Source organism: Pagrus pagrus (assembly GCF_965226575.1).
Source record: "Pagrus pagrus genome assembly, chromosome: 8".
NCBI lineage: Eukaryota > Metazoa > Chordata > Actinopteri > Spariformes > Sparidae > Pagrus > Pagrus pagrus.
Window position 1 is genome coordinate 22,214,839 of NC_140192.1, and position 19,536 is coordinate 22,234,374.

At 39.8% G+C, this 19,536-nt stretch overlaps 1 protein-coding gene across 2 annotated transcripts in view; it reads right to left on the reverse strand.

Annotated features, from left to right (window-relative positions):
* The window catches only part of edil3a (EGF-like repeats and discoidin I-like domains 3a), a 118,880-nt gene that overhangs the window by 85,362 nt on the left and 13,982 nt on the right, over window positions 1-19,536 (reverse strand). The window contains exon 2 of one of the 2 annotated variants that reach the window (XM_084359278.1): window positions 1,510-1,536. In XM_084359278.1, the coding sequence (XP_084215404.1) occupies window positions 1,510-1,536 (27 nt within the window). Of the gene's footprint in view, window positions 1-1,509; window positions 1,540-19,536 lie in introns of both variants that reach the window. The other variant, XM_084359277.1, reaches the window with a different exon arrangement.

The following is a 19,536-nucleotide window of genomic DNA, read 5'->3' on the forward strand; positions in this document are numbered from 1 at the left end:
AATACCTGTAAATGATTTACAGTATGTGCATAGTTGGCATTCGTATTATTCTTTAAGTAGGAGTGACATACTGTACATACCGTACTGTATTGTCTGCAACAGTCATTAAACTCCGTTCCCATATGTCGTCTTGGAGAATTTAAGCTCCATAATCTGACTATTGTGTGACATTTATGCCACCAGATGATTAAATCTGAATCGTGCGTTCTGTCTTTCTCTTCAAGGTTGACATTTCCATGTGGCTTTTTAAAAGAGCATTTTTAATTCATTAATTTTTTTGTGTGATATTAAACTTTACAATATTCACTTTTTGTTCAATTAAAAAGGTTTCTTTTAAAGTTAAACCATAGCAAAAATTAATATTCAGATTATGTATTTATGTGTCTGGATGCATGCGTGTATACGTGTGTTTGTTGTGTGACTAACTGACAAGAGCCCGAGATGACACCAAGCTCTGCGCTGCAACAACAAACCGCTTTGATTTCTGGGATATTATGTCTTATCTAAATAAATCAGTCTTGTTTTAACCCATTTGATCTCGCATAAACAAGCAGCGATTAATATTAATGAAAGAAACGCATACAAAGACAATTAGATGCTGAGGATGCACTTAGAACGAGGAAGTTTGTATTCAGTTGCAGTACTTCCTCAGGATGTGAAGTGACATTTTAATTATATCACTGATGAAGATAAATCAGGTTCTTGTTTACTGTTGTCCTCTGTGGTCTTGCTTTTGTAATGAAACTCTCGTTACATTAGTTCTTTCAATAATGAGAAGCGGTACCTATGAATACCAAATATGGTTTCTATAAGGAAGATGATTTTACAAAGAATCGTCTGTGATAATTCACAGGTCTTTACTGCCTATCGCATTGCATAAAATAAAAGCAGTACAAAACACACTCAGTGCGCTCCTTAGGGATGCAATACACTGCACATTCAGATTGATGCTAATGGGAAGCATTCAAGCATGCAATACATTATTTTAGATCAAAGACAGTAAGGTTTCGAGATATAGAAATTGCTCTATATTAATGCTACTTCTAAGTTAATGGATTATAAAGTCAGTTGGAACGATTTAAAAAAAACAGTCCAAGAAATTACGTTCAATGCTCAGGTATTCAGAAAATTCCACTCGCGCTGAAAAGCAATCAAACTAAAGCAATCACTGGACTGAATTGGAATGTGAGGTTCTGAAAAAAACAATCTCAAAAATCTGTGCCAGACAAAGACGAGAGGTATTTCTCTTCAGTCACACTATTACACGAGGACTGCCTTATGAACCCAGCTACAAAATGATATAATCATGAGTGCTGCTGACCAGGCATGATCAGTGAGTCGATACAGGAATTAGAGTCCATGGTAATGAAGGAAGGAAGGGGCTCGGCCAAGATTTACAAACTGGAAGAGCTCTCCCCCACCCTCCGTCTCGCACACAGTCATGCACACACACACACACACATACGCAAATGAAGGGAAATCACGTTACCAAGCATAAAAATTTCCCACCTGCTGAAGTTGGTTCCTCACCATCTGCTGCTGTTGGGACACGGAGGAGAAAAAGAGGGGGGAGGGAAGAGAGAGAAAAATTATATTAGCTTTTTTCATAACTATGTCACAGTCTTCACGGCTGCAGCTGCACGTAACGCTGCTGATTCAACCGCAGCATTAATTGCACTGTGCGCGACCATATGTGCACTAACTTTTGACGTGTAATCCAAAGGAGCGTGCATTATGTGAAGCCAGACACACCTGCTACCTGTAGGTAACAGCACCCTGCCAGCAGAAATACTCCACGCTGCTGCCACCAAGCTGGCACTGTGTCACAGCCCATCCCCCATTCAGACGCTCTTACAATGCCACGTCCTGGTCGGTGGCCTTTAACTAATATGTGTTCATCATTCTGGACCAGTGTAGGATTAGCCCCTGTGGCATACATACATGTACTTGTTTGCTTCATCCCTGGCTACTAAGCCCCAGTCCAGCTCTGTGGCTGAGATTTGGCCTGTCTACCATCATTACCGCAATCCTCTATCTCCATCATCACTCGTAAAATTGCTCTGAAAATGGGCCTGAAAGCTGGACACAGCTACAGAGGCAAAGGACCAAGGGCATTGCTTGCATACATAGGATGATAAATAAGATTGTCATCACTGTTGGGGATGATCATTAATGTGTTACATGATGAAACGATTCCCTTGGAAGGGTTCAATAGAGGGATGGATGGGCATGAATGTTTTGGGGTTTGAATGCTCTGAAGACCTTATCAACTATGCACGCCTGTTATTTCTCGATAGCTAATGATACAGCCGACCAAAGAGCTAACTTAATTGAAGTATGAGTCAATGTCATGTACATGTTTTCATCCACAGTGCTGAATACTAATCAAGTATTAGCATATGGAGAGGGTTAAGGCCACATATATCATGAGGCTGACAGTGAGACAGTTATGGATGCCGGCGTTTCATGCTGCAGCAAATGCATCCAAAAGTATCTCAGAAAACTAATCGAGTCTCATTTCCAAGGCGTGCGCAAGTCGATTTTTCTTCTCTTCACCAACCAAACATCAGTACTCTGTCAGTTTGCATTCCCTGTGGTGTTTTTTGGATGTGGCAAAAAAATCACTTCTCAAAGTGCTCTCAAAGGGGTTTTAAAAACTTTTATATTGGCAATCTAATTTTATGTGGTCCCTTATTCTGGGGGGTCAGTATTTAGTGTTTCTATGAGATGACAAGCTGAGTTTACTGTTTTGACAAACTTAGGACACCCTCGGAATAAATCATTCCTACTCAGACAGCAGCCGTGAATCTTTTCTCAGCGTCTGCAAACCGGAGGGGAAAGTGATTCACTTAGGCGCCATTGTGATAAACAGAATAAAAGAGTGAACTGCAGCCTTTAACACTGCTTTAAATGTGAGCGAAAGCCTAAATAAAAGTCCAGAGAGCCAGAGCCAAAGATCTTCATAACTACTCAGCTGTCTGGCAGCAGGAGCTCCCCCTTTTTTTTGTTTTTCGTGAGCACGGGCGGGTAGAATCCCAAAACCAAGCACATTGCACGCTTCACTTAACGTAGTGGCTTCTCCTTCTGCCATTTCCTTTCCTCTCTCACCATCACGCACATGCAAGCCCACAGACACTGTATATAATGTGCACACACACAATGGAAAACAAAAAGAACAACATCTCTCAGAGTGCAGACAACTATCCACACCCACACATAAATACACATGCTGAGAAGATAGAGATACATAAAAGTACTTCTTTTTGTTTTTTTGTTCATCCAAGTGCTGAAGTGGTGAATCATAAGAGTACATAAAACACTGTTAGTTGTACAACACAGTGGGCTGGCAAAATGTATTTCTTCAGTCGTTAGTGTTCTATATACAGTAGATGAGTCGAAACAGCCCATGCGAGTTGCATCAGACGGTTTATTTCCCATTGAAATGAACATCACTGTTAATCTATTATTGTCTGACAAGAGAAAACGTACTCCCTATTTAATGAGTGGATTATGAGTTGAGAGGAGTGTTTGCCTCTACTGCAATAGTCAGCAGCAACAGCACACTTGTAATTCCTCAGTCGGTCACCCACATTGAGAAAATCTCTACTACACAGCTTCTGATAAAAACTGGTGTAATCTCAAGGATATCATGTGATGTGTAGCAAATCTGGGTTGTGAGCAGACCTCTGTGAGACACTTAACATGACCGATGTTTAAACCTTCCTGAAAGAATATCGTTTGCAGCAAATCCTCCAAAGGAAGAAGTCCCCTGTTGGGTTAATAAGGTGTGTGGCTCTGACACATGAGCATTGTTCATGCCCCGTCACGGCCCTTGTTGTTTCTTAAACCTTAACCAAGTAGTTTCAGCTGCCTGTTCTTAAGTAGTAAATCAGGCATGTGTAGTTTTTGGTAGGACCAAATGGATCAGGGTTGAGTTTAAAGGTGGGTATTCTAAAGGTTTTTCATGTACCGAGTTTTATCCCCTCTGCCGATGAGTCACCTCACCCCTATCTGTTTGTTGGTTGGTTGGTTTGTCAGCAGGATTACACAAAATCTACACAACAGATTTCGATGAAAATTTAACAGAGGGTGGGTCTCAGCCACGAATAGATTGCATTAACTTTTGGGGCTGATCTGGATACATGGATCCAGGATCTTTTTCTCGCGAGATGGGGCATTTTTCAACATTTTCTCAGGGAATAAAGCATGAAAAAAATCATTTTTAAACCAAAACCATTTTTAGATGGCTGGTCTCAATAATGAGTGCAATTGGATGTAGGTCCTAGATGTGATGAGCTTAAATTATGGTTAAGCCGTTAAGGGTGGTTTACAATTTAGAGTGATACAGTGATATTGAGTTTGATACTGAATTGGGCTTGATTGAATTAAAGGGGACTGTTGGGCCTTGGTGGAGGTATGTGCTCTACCGAGTGCCATTCTAGTGTCATTATTGTTATTATTATTTTATTGTAATTCTAATCAGTCTTGGAACATTGCCTCTGTCTCATCCTGCTGTTGAAGCCACTGCTACAAATATTCTGCTGGAAATGCTTTTAATATTGTAAATAAAGCTGCCAAAGAAGGAAGGAAGAAAAGCATAAGATAACAAACTGATATGATAGCAGCAAAGTGGTACTCTGCTGGTACTTACACTCAGTAACAAAGACAGAAAAAGTCACATCCGGCAACAGGAGACTTTCTTTGAGCATTGAAATGTTTCCGTTTATAAATTCCTGTAAATCTTACATCTTTCAATTTGCTTTTCCAGAAGACCAGCAGATTTCCCTCAGCAGCGGGGCCATAAACAGTTCCTGTATATAATGAATCTCTAAACAGCACTGGAGTGTGCCTGCTACCTATGTGTCTCAAAAAATGCTGCGATATAAACATTGAGCAATGTGTTTAATGTCCATTATGTCTTTCTAAGTGGTGGAAACTAAACTCCATCTTCAGACTAGAGCTGTATGCATACATAACAGCTAACAGCTTACATTAATATTATCCATTATTTAGCAACAAAACTATTCTGCTAACCAACAAAATACAAGTTTATATATAATTGACTGGATAGGTTACATGGGATTGTGAAAAAGGTGAAAGACAATGCAGTTATAGTGGTTATAGTTCCTATGCTATTATGATAAATAGATGTATACAGCAGATAAGCAGGAGGACAGACAAGGACATTATTGAACATATTGTTCCATTGGATGCAGCAAACACCTGGCACAGGTATAAATCATGAGACTGCACTAATGCATTTGTAAAACATGTAACGTTGTGGAGATGACTTATTTAAATTGCCCCTCCTCCTCCCTGGAAGAAGGTCCTCTCTGTTGTACGATGAGCCTCCATCCCGGGACATATTGGTTTAATCTGACTGACAGCCGGGAGGCAGTAATAACCATCCATAATCTAAATGGGAACCAGCCAGCCTGTCCGGCACAGGGCTGATATGACCTCAAGGTGTTCAGGGGAGATAGAGTGGCCGGTGCACAGGTTGAACAAACACAAAACTCACACCACACCCACATACATATATATAGATAGATGTATAGGAGGATCAACATGCATACTGTATATCAAATTAAACAAATTAAGGTGTTCACACATCTATCTATGAAACATGACAGCCTCGCATTGTGGGAATATGTTCACAAGCAGAAAATAAATAAAATGAAATATACATAAACATATATACATAAACATATAATTAACAATGGCTTACTAAATGGTTCATAAAGCATTTAATCATATGTTAACAGTGAAATAGCTGTTAACTATAGTTTAATATACTCTAACTTTACCATTTACTTATGATGTGTTACCGAACAATGTTATTTTCTCTAAAAAGGGTAGGTGACTTGGCATGTCCTTAAAGAGCAAGACCTTTTTAAACATGCACACACTCAGTATAAATTACATAAAACACGACGTGAATCAACAGTACATACAGTAAAAAACAGATAATAATATAATAATCTGCACTTTTACCAATTAGTGACCTATAAAATCAATTTAAAAAAACAAACATGAAAAAAACCCAACTAATTTAACCCTACAGGCTGCTTTTAACAGTTACAGTGGATGTGACATTGACTGCAACCCCATCAACAGTAAATGCCAAATTAATTAATATATGAATCCAAAAATGATTATAACTAAGCTCACTCATCCAATTTTAGAGTGGAGGAGAGTTGCTTGTTACTGAGGTTGAGGCCAGTTCAGGTACGACAAGTAAGTGAAAATACGTTAAGTGGGTTGTCACAGCAGTGAGCCCTGCCAACAGAAAGAGGAGAAAATAAGCAGAAACGGTTGCATATCAGAATTGAAGGCATCTGTAGAGGTGTTGTTTCTGAGGCAAGGTGACACAGACCTGCAACTGATTTTTCCTGCGCATTAAACACAGGAGAGCCAATTTATGCCAACAATAACCACCTCACAGTGAAGATCAGCAGGGACACTGAACCGACACATCAATACCTGACACTGGCCTCATTATTCATCTCAGGTCATTACTAACATAATGACATGTCACATATTGCGCCTTCGAATGGCATTATAAGACCAAATGAATGGCAAGACTTTTGTTAATGCATCACCAATGCTTTGGAGATCTTCAGGGTAGATGGTAGCTGTGATATACAGTGTATGAATGAGGTGCCAAGAGGGAATCTGAATGTGTGAAATGCATTTGGATCACCTCTGATAAACCATGTGAGCACAGAATCACAAGCTGACAGATGCCTAGAGATGAGTTGGAGAAGGTGAGAGGAAAGACAGAAGATCTACAGTGATGGCATCCTATTAGTAAATTACTTTAACTGACAAAATGATGATATATGTGGTATGAGGGCCTCATTTGTAGAATCGTTTTTTATGAGTAAAGCAAAAATCAAGGAGCAAGAAATATTTTGTCTTACATGGGAGACATCCTGCATAAGATTTTCACAGTACAGTATTGTGTGGTCGTGTTCAGTTTTTTCTCTTCAAATTCAAACAAGGGAAAGCTTATCCCTTCATTTAATTCCTAACAGCTGTGAGCAAATAATGTGAGAGTAAGTGATTTTGCCTCTAGTGAATACAGACAACAAATGCTTACTTCTCTCTCAACATCACCTGTTGTGATCACAAAAGGTTTGAAGTACAAATATTTGGTAGAACACTTGTCACCGGCCTTAAATACCTACAGTATCTGACTGCAACGCAGAATGATGAGACACAGTGGATAGTGGATGCAGTGAATATTTGAAAGAGCAATGGTGGTATTTAAAGGTTAATAAAAAAAAATGAAAAAACTGTATGTAGATGTGAGGTCAGGCGCCTGCTTTGTCAATGTTCATTAAAAATCAAAATGATGTATAATTTCATAAAATCAAAAGTCAAAGTCAATTTTATTGCTAACTGTCCATTAGGTGTAATGTGACGAGTTAAATTCATTTGGATTGTTTCGAGTGGGATGCTGCACAAAATACTTTCTCTGCCCCTTGAGTGTTGTTTCCTTAGCGTTAGCATTAACCCCATAACCCTGTAATGCTTTCATAATAAAGATGAAAGTACTGTTTTGATGTATCCACATTTGTCCGGTTGAGAGGTTAACACGATGATTGCACTGTAGCTAGGATGGCAATCTATTGTACAGTCGTGGGAGCCAAAAACTTTTTCATGATGTTCTGTTTAATGGCATTGACCCAGTGGATGTTTTGCACACTGGAAAGGTCCTGGAGGAACTTCATTTTAATGTTTAGTTATTTACAATTACAGGCTTTTTGACATCCAGTGTTGCATATTGTATGAGAGCTTGCCCTTCATATTTATGAAGACATTAGTGAAAGTAAAACAGTTTCTTCTTCTTGTTGTTTCTTGGACCAAGGACATGATGTTTTCACCCCCGTTTGTTGTTTGGTTGGTTGGTTTGTTAGCAAGATTAGACGAAAGCTACTGAACAGATTCCTGTGAAACCTGGATGGAGGATGGGTCGTGACCCAGAATAGACCCCATTAACTTTTGGTGCGGATCTGGATAAAGGGACAGATCAAGGAAATTCTTCTCATTGTCTTTAACATTGCAAGATTCTTTTAACATTGTGTTAATTTCTCAGGGAATAATGCATGAATCTTGATGAATAAAGTCTGATGTATTAACCTGGCTGGTATCTATGATTGAGGAAAATTTGATGCAGATCCTAACATAAATCCAGATCAAGCAGATTTTAATATATCTTTATGAGGGTCTTTTCTCATTCCCTATATGGTAACACATGGGAGTGTGCAGTTGAGATAATGAGGATTCAAAAGGTACCATCAGTTTTAACGTATCTCTCACAGTTTTAAAACTATATCCATATGTGTTTCCCACACATATATTTTACTTGGGTGGTCCTCCCAGGTATATTAATGGCTGCCCAATATATCTGGCGACCCATCTTCGCATTTCATACTTTAATATTTTGGGTATCCGTGTGAGAGAACAACAGCATCCACGATTGATTAACCTTTAATCTCCCCCCTGATTGACATCGGATGAAGCTTGACTGAATTAAAGGAGACTGTTTGGCAGGTAAAAATATGATCTTATTTTTATCTGTTAGTAGCTTAGTTCAGGGATAATGGATATTAACATCTTGGACAATTCAGACAACAAACTAACCTCAACAATGAAGGCGGGACCGCAGAAATATTGAGCTCAATCTGACAATGATGCCTCTGTAAAGCTTATCGCTGTTACCTTCATGGCCAGTCGGGCCCGAGACAGAGTCAAAAACAATCCGGGTAATGGATCGTATTCCCATTTAGCAGCGTAGCATCAAGAGTGACAGTCAGCTGTCACTGCTAATGCTGGCAGCCCAGACACCACTCACTGGGGCTGACAAATCCTGTTTGTGTCTGTCAAGTGTCTCATGTTATGCATCTCAAGCAAGTAAAACTTTTGTTGGGAGTTTTCATGTTTCTCTTAAGCAATTGGCAGTGAGTAGGAGATAGGAGCTGTTTTTAATCATGATACAGTAGTTTGAAAAAATACCGGATCCATAAAATTATCACACAAACCAGTTTAATTTGCCACAGGGCTGCGATTAATTACTGCATGACTCAAGTCGCAGTTTAAAATGTTCCATGTGTTTCCAGCCATTAATGAGCAGTATTAATTATCACGATCAACTTGCCAGGTAGCTGCACAAGAAGAGTGACTTAAAGTGTCATATTCTAGGAGAAATGGTAACTCTAGTTGAGAGTTAACATTGAAATAATTGACAAGTTCAGCAAATCAGCATTTAAACTCACCAGGTTTTAATGTTACATGGTCAGAATATGTGGAAAAATAGACTAGACTGGTGAATTTGAGACTTTTAATTTGCTTGAAGATAGTCGCAGAACTAATTCCAGTTGGCAAAAAATATTGTCAGAATTCACGTCATCTCATATTTACTTTTTGTGAGAGAAAATTTTAAAAAAACAATGTCGAAGGCTGGTTTGTTGCAAATGAGGATTTAGTTAGCCGCACTGTAGCACATATGGCAATCTGTCTACATCTGCTACATTAGCACTACAGATATCACCTTTCCTTGTACCCTTCTACCCACACACACACACACACACACACACACACACACACACACACACACACACACCCCAAGCAGATGCTCACTGCACATCTATCTCCCACATAACATCACCCTTAAAAGTGCTTGTTCCATCATAGCAGAGCTTATTAACATTAAATCATCTTGCTATGGAGTGGGCGGCTAACTGTGAAATGACTCACAGACACAATACCAACAATAATTAGGCAGGCATTGTTGATGTTCTTCTAACTAATGACAGGAAGTGCAGTAGCATACCCGTTTATATCGAGTCGAGTGGTAAACACTATCTCTCTGTAAGTAAATAACCCATCCATCCTCATTGTACTTTTCTGTCAGCAGAGCAGAAGTGCAGGGTAAAGTCCTCCATTAACGAGAGGCTCTGTCACACCACACTCCAGGATGAAATCTGGGATTTTTTCCTTACAGCTCATCTGGTTTCTATGGATGCTTTACATGCCAATTTTATTTAAGTAACACTACATGAAGGTGGCCCACAGACTAGTAATAAAATAAAAAATCTTACTGCAATTCTTTCTGACAGAAACTATCACTATACTTTGGTTTACAATGTATTTTTGCTTTAGAGCTGTATTTCCTAATATAGTGGTGGAAGCACTGCTAAAACAGTTTATTACTGGAATACATTGGGTTACTATGTGTTTCTGAATTCAAGGCGGGAGTTGCTCATTAGCGCACCACTGTGATTACCGTGGTTTCCCACTGTTGCTCTGACGGCAACCTCTAACTCGCCGGGATTAAAAAGGGCCTGCATCTACACACCACATGTCTGTGACTGAGCTGTTGAAGCCTGAAACAAAGTTAGCGGGCTAGCTATACTGAGGAAGGCAAGCTAAGAAAAAGCTAAGTAACAATGGCGTGATTTAGACGAACTCAGCAGCCAGCGGAAAATAAATACAATGAGAAAATAAAGAGGATATGGAGACGTAACGTAAGTGTATTGTGCAGCAACAAATTCTCCCGCACGTCACCAGCAACTCCTGTCTTACAGCAACTCTGAGGGGACATACTACTTTTCTTGTGCTCCGTGATGCTGGGCCTTTAAAAGCCACAATTTTGGGATGGTACTGGACTCAGCAGTTGATGACTGTCAGCCTTTGGAGACCCTAATTAGCAGGTAAACTAAAATAACATTGATTAGAAAGATTCAATCAGTATTTGTTTTACTGTGAGTCTTTGCTAGCCAAGAAAAAAAAGAGTAAAATATTCACAAAAGCAAAAAACAAAATAGCCTTTGTGATACACATGCTGTGTTGTGAAGCGATGACATCAATATCAATCAACATATTGATCTTGCCTCAAACAAAGCAGTGATCTAAGAGTCATTTTCCTTTGATAAGTGTGCCTGAGTCGAAAGAAAGAATGAAAGAAAGAATAAAACAGTTAAAAATCCATAATTCCACAGACTGTGTATTGTATGTGATTGCTTGTCGAGGCGATGTTCAGTCAAATGGAGCATCAAATTGCTATTTCAAGCATACCATAAAGGAAAACACATTGGGTCAGACTGTCTGCAGCAGTAGTTTTTTTCTGGCATTTCCTCCATCTGAGTCAGAAAAAGTTCACGCTCCCCCACCCCACAATGTTTATCGACGTTTACCAATTATTGGAAAGCATAAAAATACATTTTAGTGAAATAAAGGTCAGCGCAACAGAATCAGCAGTCTTGTTTATTTTCTCGACAAATCTTTTTTGTTTCACTTCATATTTTTCCTCTGTTATTCATGCTCCCCCAGCAGCGGCTCTATGGCCCCCCAGTTTGAGAACCGCTGGTTTACAGGAAGTGCTTTTGTAATGTGGTCAATACAGTGTGCAGACATGTCCAAGGCCTAATTCATACTGTGTTTCTGAAATGCAATCGATAGGTTTTCTTTTCAAAGTATGCTCTTCCCTGTCAGTTTGCAAAAAAAAGTGTCAACAAGTTATATATGTTTTCTATAGTGCTATGGTCAGTATCGATTGCCCATACCCTATAGGAGGCTCCCTCAAGAATACAGAAGGAGACAATATTTGATTTTTTCTGACAACTGTCGATAAAGCGCAGTCGCTGATGCTGGTAATTGAAGTTGTGTACAAAGTCTGAGATTTGATAGACTCCTCAGGCAACGGAGAGAAATCACAAGAATGTTGCATTCCACCCAGTCTGAAAACAAAACTGTTCATTTACAGATTAATTATTGCTATTCTTCCAGAAATAATTCCAAACTGAATAACGGTTGGTGCACCGTTTAATGAGCAACAACCAGATGCCTTGGCACTGGGGCTGATATGCATGGCAGTGCAGAAAGTGCTCCTTTTCAGCAGAGATGCTCTTTTCTAAGGCATGTGTTCGCACCACGCGTGTTCTACTGTGCAGAAACTGTACAGAATCTATTGCAGATGACATATAAATGTCTTAAACGTGACACTTAAGTCAGATGGATGGGTTTGAATCTGTGGAGTCAAGAGAGATTTTTGATGGGACAAGGAAGTTGCTTCAACTAATTGCATTAGATGTATTGTGTTTCCTCTCCTTTATTTGGAAGAAGCTCACATCATGCAGACCATTACTGTTGCTGCTATTGCAAAAAGTTACAGTACATAACACCTGTAATATGAAAATGTGGTCAGATCTAAATGACCAGCAAAGAAAATATAAAGCGAAATGGGATACATACAAAGAAGGTATGCCCGGAATAAATGTATTCTTATTTGATTTGTGTATTCAAATGAATAATGCAAATATGGATAATAAAAGCAACAGTACCAAATAGAAAACATAGAGCAGGGGTGGAGGGAGGTAGAGAAGAAGAAGGGGAAGGAAGCAGAAACAGCAGACTACAGCAGTACAAGCCAAGGAGCAAGGTTGCCCCGTCTTAAAGGAACAGTACACACCAAAATCATTACTTTCACCATCGTATATGTAATTACATAAGTCAGGTTCCACAAAAGTGTGTGCTAACAATGAACAAAAGAAAATAAACTCCCTGAATGTTAAAGCGCAACAACCTCATTATGTTGCTCAAGCACTTTCCAGAAATTTCATGGTAATTATCCGCCCCTTTTGGATCACAAATCGCTGTTTACTCCAATTATCTGAGATGCAGTTCTAAAGGTTAACTCCTCTCCTTATCTTTAAGAAGAGAGCTGTGTGCAGTTTCCACTGAAATGGTGATCATTTTCAGTTTTTTCTTTGTGGAGCTGTTCTCTAAAGGATGTAAAACAGTTTTACATCACGCGTAAACGCATATGATATTACACTAAGCTGTTCTCCAGCTTTATCATTCGTGGCACGCAAAGCTGCTGTCATGGACTTAACGCAAACACCCACCAGAGTTGCCATCTGTTTTAGAAGATTTAGTTTCTCAGTACTTGACACCTACAGTATGAAACACTAGAGGTAAAAGGATGAAACAAAACTACATTTCTTTCATCAATACTGGTTAAAACAACAGCAACTGTGACCAAGCTGAAATGGGTCACATAGCTGTAATGCACTTCAGTGCTCTTTAAATTGCTGGAGGCCATGGTTTTTGCAAAAGGAAGAAGATATGTTTAAAGGTCATCTTGAATTCCTATCTTAGACTCAGCCCTGCTTTGAATTGAACTGAAGGGCTTCGGAAGGTAGCAGAATTGTCCATGAGATTTGTCTCAGTACTGTTCACATGTTCTGAAGAACATGACGGGAATCAGCAATCTTTCTTCAGAATCACTTTGAGAGTTTGCCTTCATTACGTAGTGTCGCTTTAATTGTTCACTTAAATGTACACACACTGACTTGCTTTTGCTTTCCTGTTTCACTCTCCTGTCTATTTTCCAATGTTACCTGCTGTCTTCGTCAGCAGCATATTTTATAAAGTCACCAAAAAAAAGGCAACTCACGTTTAGGATATTTTACCCATAATAACAACAGGTGAGATAGCATTGGGCGATATATTAAAATTTTCCAACTGGCCACCGTCAGTGCATCAATCGCTGATTGCTGATATATTTGCACAGGTGAGCGCCAGCACAAGCAGTGGGTGGGGAATACAACATCCTGCTGAGTGCCCTACGCTCACACCAAGACACACTCGGTTGTTGCTGCTGTTTATATTATTTTCATTAGCCTACGTGATTGCGGTGTGATTTTTGCGGACCAAATATTTATTCTGTTTGAATACATTTCCTTTACCTTACCCCCAGTCTTTAATGTGAAAAGATCACTCAAACATTACCGCCCAAAGTTTAAGGCTACACTTTTTATTAAATCAAAATAAATCTCTAGATCTTTTTGAGCTGTAAGCTATTTTGCCAAGACAGCTTAAATACAAACTTGTCTAACAGTTTTTGAACTTGCGTACAGCTTAAATTTATTCCTAACTCTTCAGCGTGAGGGGCAGAGCTGCACTGCTCGTCAACTTGCTCCAGTAGCTTGCACACAGAGCCCACTCCCCAGGCGGTCTGCTGACATTTCTTTGCGCTGGTCAGTTCTGCTCGTTCTCAACTCCTTTCTAATCACAGTAAGAAAAACACAGATTTTGCCCGTTCCTATTTTTGGCACTTAGGTTAATTATTTATTGAGTGAAATTTTCAAGGAGGCATGCCATTAATTAAGCAAAAAACAAAATATCTCCAACAAACCAACTGGTGATGGGTTGAGCCTATCGGCAACAGACGATATATTCATCCGATCAACCAACCCTAAGGTGAGCCTGGTGTGGAGGAAGCTTGTTGTAAATTATTTAGCCGAATAATATATCTGTGAGGCTCGTCCAAGTCTATTTGTGCAAAACACTGCATAGACACTGCATTAATGTTACTGATTTTTGCGGCCCGTCTGGCCACCCTGCCATAAAGCCCAGATCGGTGGAGTGTTGCAGTGATGGTTGTCCTTCTGGGAGTTTCTCCCATCTCCACACAGCTCAGCCAGAGTGACCATCGGGTTCTTGGTCCCCTCTTTACCAAGGCCCTTTTCCCCAGATTGCTCAGTTTGGCCGGGTGGCCTGCTCTAGGAAGAGTCCTGGTTGTTCCAAACTTCTTCCATTTAAGAATTATGGAGGTGATTGTGCTCTTGGGGACCTTCAATGCAGCAGAATGTTTTATTGTAGCCTTCCCCAGATCTGGGTCTCGACACAATCCTGTTTCTGAGCTCTGCAGGCAGTTCCTTTTAACACCATGGCTTGGTTTTGGCTCTGATATTCATTTTCAGCTGTGTGACCTTATACAGACAGGTGTGTGCCTTTCCAAATCATGTCCAATCAATTGAATTTACCACAGGTGGACTCCAGTCAAGGTAGAGAAACATCTCAAAGATAGAAGTTTTGGGAGGCACCTGAGCTACATTTCAAGGAAAGGGTCTGAATACTTGTCAATATTTCAGTTTTACCTTTTGAATAAATATGAAAAAAAAATCTAAATTTATTTTCTGCTTTGTCATTATGGTGTATTGAGTGTAGACTGATGAGGGGAAGAAATTAATTTAAACAATTTAAGCATAAGGCTGCAACGTAACAAAATGTGAAAAAAGTGCAGCCCTAGTGATGATCATCGTCTGCAACCAGTTACAGTTTTATCACAACAACCGCTGTTATATAGTATGCACAAATTCAAATGTGTACTGTTATCATTCAAACCCAGTTTTAAGCAATGATTTGTTCCGTTGACAGAGAATAGCTGACATAAAAGAAGCCATCAACCCAAGACAAGCTATCGCTTCTTCCATTGTGTATCATGGTGTTCACCAAATAAGAAAAGAATCCAAACTTGAAAGAGTAAACTGGATCTTTGTTTCCTTGCCAAGAGTGTATCTGAAGTGTAATTTGTTCACATCAAAGAAGAGAAGAGAAAGCCCTGACTCATTCCACTGTATTCCACATTGTTAGTGTAGAAAGGGAGGAGGGGTGAAACTCTCATTCCTCCTAATTGGATGTAATAGCTAGAGGGAATACGCTCGCTTTGGCCTCTGGGAGTGGAAAGCGAGAAGAGAGAGGAGATGTTTAGAGAGTGCTGAAAATGCTAAACATCTATGGAAGAGAAGAAAGACAGACAGTGTGGTCCTAGTAAGCTGAACACAAACTCCACAGCCTACTGTTCAGAAACAGCTCTAAAAGAGTGCACAATGGAGAACAACATGAACACGCAGGACTGTGAATTGGAATTAAAAGGCACCAGAGAGGAGAGAGACAGACCAGACCGAGATTTTTAAAAGCAGCACATCAAACACATGGAATGGGTGGTGATAACAGAGAGCATGCTGGCTACTAACTCTATGAAAGCTTTTGGGAGGGTCTAATCCACAGAGAAGAGATCTGGGTCTTCGTTGCAGGGACATTTTTAAGATGAGAGAAACTTTAGGTGCTCCTGTGAAGTCAGTCAAATGCTGAGGGCAGTCCTTTAAACTTTCCCCCTCAATGAGTTCAACTGATTTCTACAGCAAGTGGAAATGAGGCAGAATGGGCCAGCATTAGTATTTATAAAGGTCCAACCAGCGGTTTCCGCATTTCAAACAGTTTGAAATCCAAGAGCTCAGTCTGACCAGCATTTATAACTGGGAAACTTCAGATTGAAGTCATTTTACAGGGATGGAATTGCAGTGATCAGTAATTTTGCTCATGGCCGCAAAATCAATCAGTGCAGAGCTCCCATGGGAACTTTGGTGAACTTTGACATGAAAATTTGAACTATTGACTAACTGCTGTCAACTGTATCGACAGTGCTGACCTGAGACCTGGGTCTGGAGACCACGGAGTGAGTATCCTCCAATTAGGGTTGCAACGGTAGGAGATGTTCACGTAATGATAACCATCTCAGAAAAGATCACAGTTTAACAATATCACGGTATACTGTATCATACAATAATTAGTTACATGAGGGAATAAAAACTGTTTTGTTGGCAAACAAAGGATACAGTAAGTGGTAACTTGGCGAGTTAGCTTAACTTAGCACAAACAATGGAAGCAGGAGGGCTGTAGTCATGTGGCACAAAAAAACCCCCAAGTTTCTGTATCGATGAAACAAACAAGACATACATGTTAATTTGTGAGATTTAGAAAATGCTGGTCAGCAGATCTTTGTTATCTCTGGACAGAGACAGACAAGCAGTTTCCCACCGTTTCCAGTCTTTATGCTCTGTGCTGAGCCAGTCGGCTTCTGGCACAAGCTTCTTATTTGCCTTGCACACATAGGTGTGGCATCAATCTTCGCAGCAGGAAAGTGGTTAAGTGTATTTCCAAATAAAGCAAACCGTTTCTTTAACGTATTTCCAGTTGGCAACCTAGGCCGCAAAGATTCTAGCATCATCTATTTTTCTAGGATTTACAAGCAAAGTCCACCACTTGCTGGTCTTAGCAGGCATGAACTCATCAGTAGTGGGGAATAAAAATGTAACGGTACTGTTTTTTATAAAACATAATCTTATTTATCCATTGTTGGGCATAAAACAAACTTTTGTTTCAACGCCATCCAGCTGATGATCTATGCTCTGGGCAAGCCTTATCAAAACCTACTGAGCTTTGGTCACTGTGAGGTTAGAGGTTTCACCCAACGTCAGCATCACCTCAAAGGCATGCACACAAACAGTTTTTTCTTTGGAGTACTTGGCATAAAAACAACTTCTGTTTCCACAAAAGCCTCCAACCATTGCACTCAAACGAGGTGGGATCTTTCTTCCCAGCCAGAGGTTTTGGACCCTCTTAGGTCAGAGAAAGCTCAAACCACTTTCTCTGAGAAATACTTTGAATCGTTTATGACCACCTCCACTGCTCCTCTAACTTCATACTGGGAGTAAACCAAGTTTACTTTTCAGACAGTCTGTGCCGAGATATATTCCCACAGGAGTCCTAGATAAGACCATCAAGGCTATAGTGCATGGTGTGGTTAAGACCTAAACTGTGCTTGGAGAAAGAAAGAACAGAGATGCTTGAAGGAAGGGGTTCAATAAAAGTAAAATGAAAAAAAAAAAATCCCACCTAGCTTCTTTCTTTTCTTTAGTGTAAAGGTCTCCATCCTTGTTAGGAATAAGCTGGTCCCCAATTCTGCCCTCTATTGCTCTCATTACTGTGTATCCTGCCTCAGCCACCTTTAAGCCCTGCAGAGGTGCACAGAGGGCTTTTGTCTGAGGATAAGATCGATACCTGTCCTCATCATGGGCCAGGGGCAGCGATAATGCACTCAGCACAGGGTCTGCTGGGTTCATAGGATTTTGCAGCCACCTGGGACCAGGGACTCCAGCTTTCCTGAGGTGAAACTGTTACTCATGTACAGTATGAAATATGAAGTCACTAAGGAATACAAATGTGATATGCTCCCAAAACTATGGTGAACTTTTGGGTGACTCCTTGCTGCTTCTTTATATCATATCAACATAATCAGATGCAGTAGCACCTACTCATATAGATGCTATAGGTTTAATATTCACTGCATGCATCATCAACACCAAATTCACCTAGTGGTTAAAAATTGGATTTCTGCACCCAACATCCACAAGACAAAGCCCATGTGGCCTAACCCTGCACAACCAACACAGCACAGACTGTTTTCCTTTTATTTACAGCATCCTCCCATGACACTGCAGGCAAATAAAATATAAATAATCTGACCGTAACAGCTCTGACTGCCCTTAGCTGTTCTTACATTGCAAAGTGATTTATGTGATGGCCTCGGCAGGTAACTGATAAAAAACTGCTGAGATGCGAGTTAACTGCTTTGCCAGTATTTCCTTTTGGCTTACTTGGCCTTTAGGGATAATTAATAATGATTACAACACTGATAATACTGTTAAATAGTTATTTATGTGCCATAAGGTTTGGCAGGAATACTGAGTTGACTTCTGTGATCTTCGATGTGAATGAAAAACAAAACTACGCAACAGGCAGAGCGCCAGGATTTCAATTTTGGATAAGCCAAAGTAATTCTGGCTTGGCTTTTTAATTACAGATGATAATACTCTTTGCCTCCTTTCCAGTCTCACTAAAACCAAAATGATATCATGTTGTGGAAGGCACCAAGTGCATCTGGTTGAATATGACACTTTTTAACTCTTTGTCTAAAACATTTTCAATGCAGAGACAGCTCATTATTTACCCACGACAGTTTATATTCATAACAAGTGGCACAAATGATGGTACATTGTTCATTAAACAGAATCGTATCAATTATATTTACTTTTTGCTGTGGATTGTGCAGACCAGAACATCCATTCATTTAGAAGACTGACATTTTCATTATATCTAAGGAAATACCATGTTGTTTTAATGATCTTACTCGATAATCATTTGTTTCAGTTGGGATTTGCAGGTAGAGAGAGATCAATTGAGTTGAGGTTGACTTTTAACAAGAGAGAGAGCAACTTTTGTTATGGAAGTCTAAAACATCCAAGTACATTTTTTAACACCAAATTTTGAATGCTGTTTTTTTCTTTTTTTCCGGTAAATGCATCCATTCTCAGAAAAAGCAAAGGTAAAATTGGGACTTGAAATGAGCCAGACATTAACTGTAAGTTTTCCTGAATCAAACTGTATATTGCTGCTAGAACAGAGTAGGAAAAACAAATAATTACAGAGGAGTCAGGTAACCCAACAACCGTTCTAGGTTGAGGGTTAATTTGCTTTCAACGCAACACAGAGACAATCAAGTTAGGAAGGAATTTTTCAGCTCTATGTCCCGTCTTGCCTACACTGATCCATACTGTGATATGAACATGACCTACAGGGCTTGGTCAATGTAAAATGGCCTGTTGTGATTGGTCCAGACATCACACATGATAGTAGCCTAATGAATGTTGTCTTTATATTTTTTTGAAAGGGAAACCTTGTATTGGAATGTTAACTATAAAAATGTAAAATAAAAGTTGAGAAAATATATGTTCTCCTGGTTGTTTAGGATGGGCCAGCTGTACACATGGGTTAGCCAAGGCCCATAAGGCCCACCGACAACGCCACGCCTGCTATGAAACCAACAGTAGTTGGGAGGAAAAG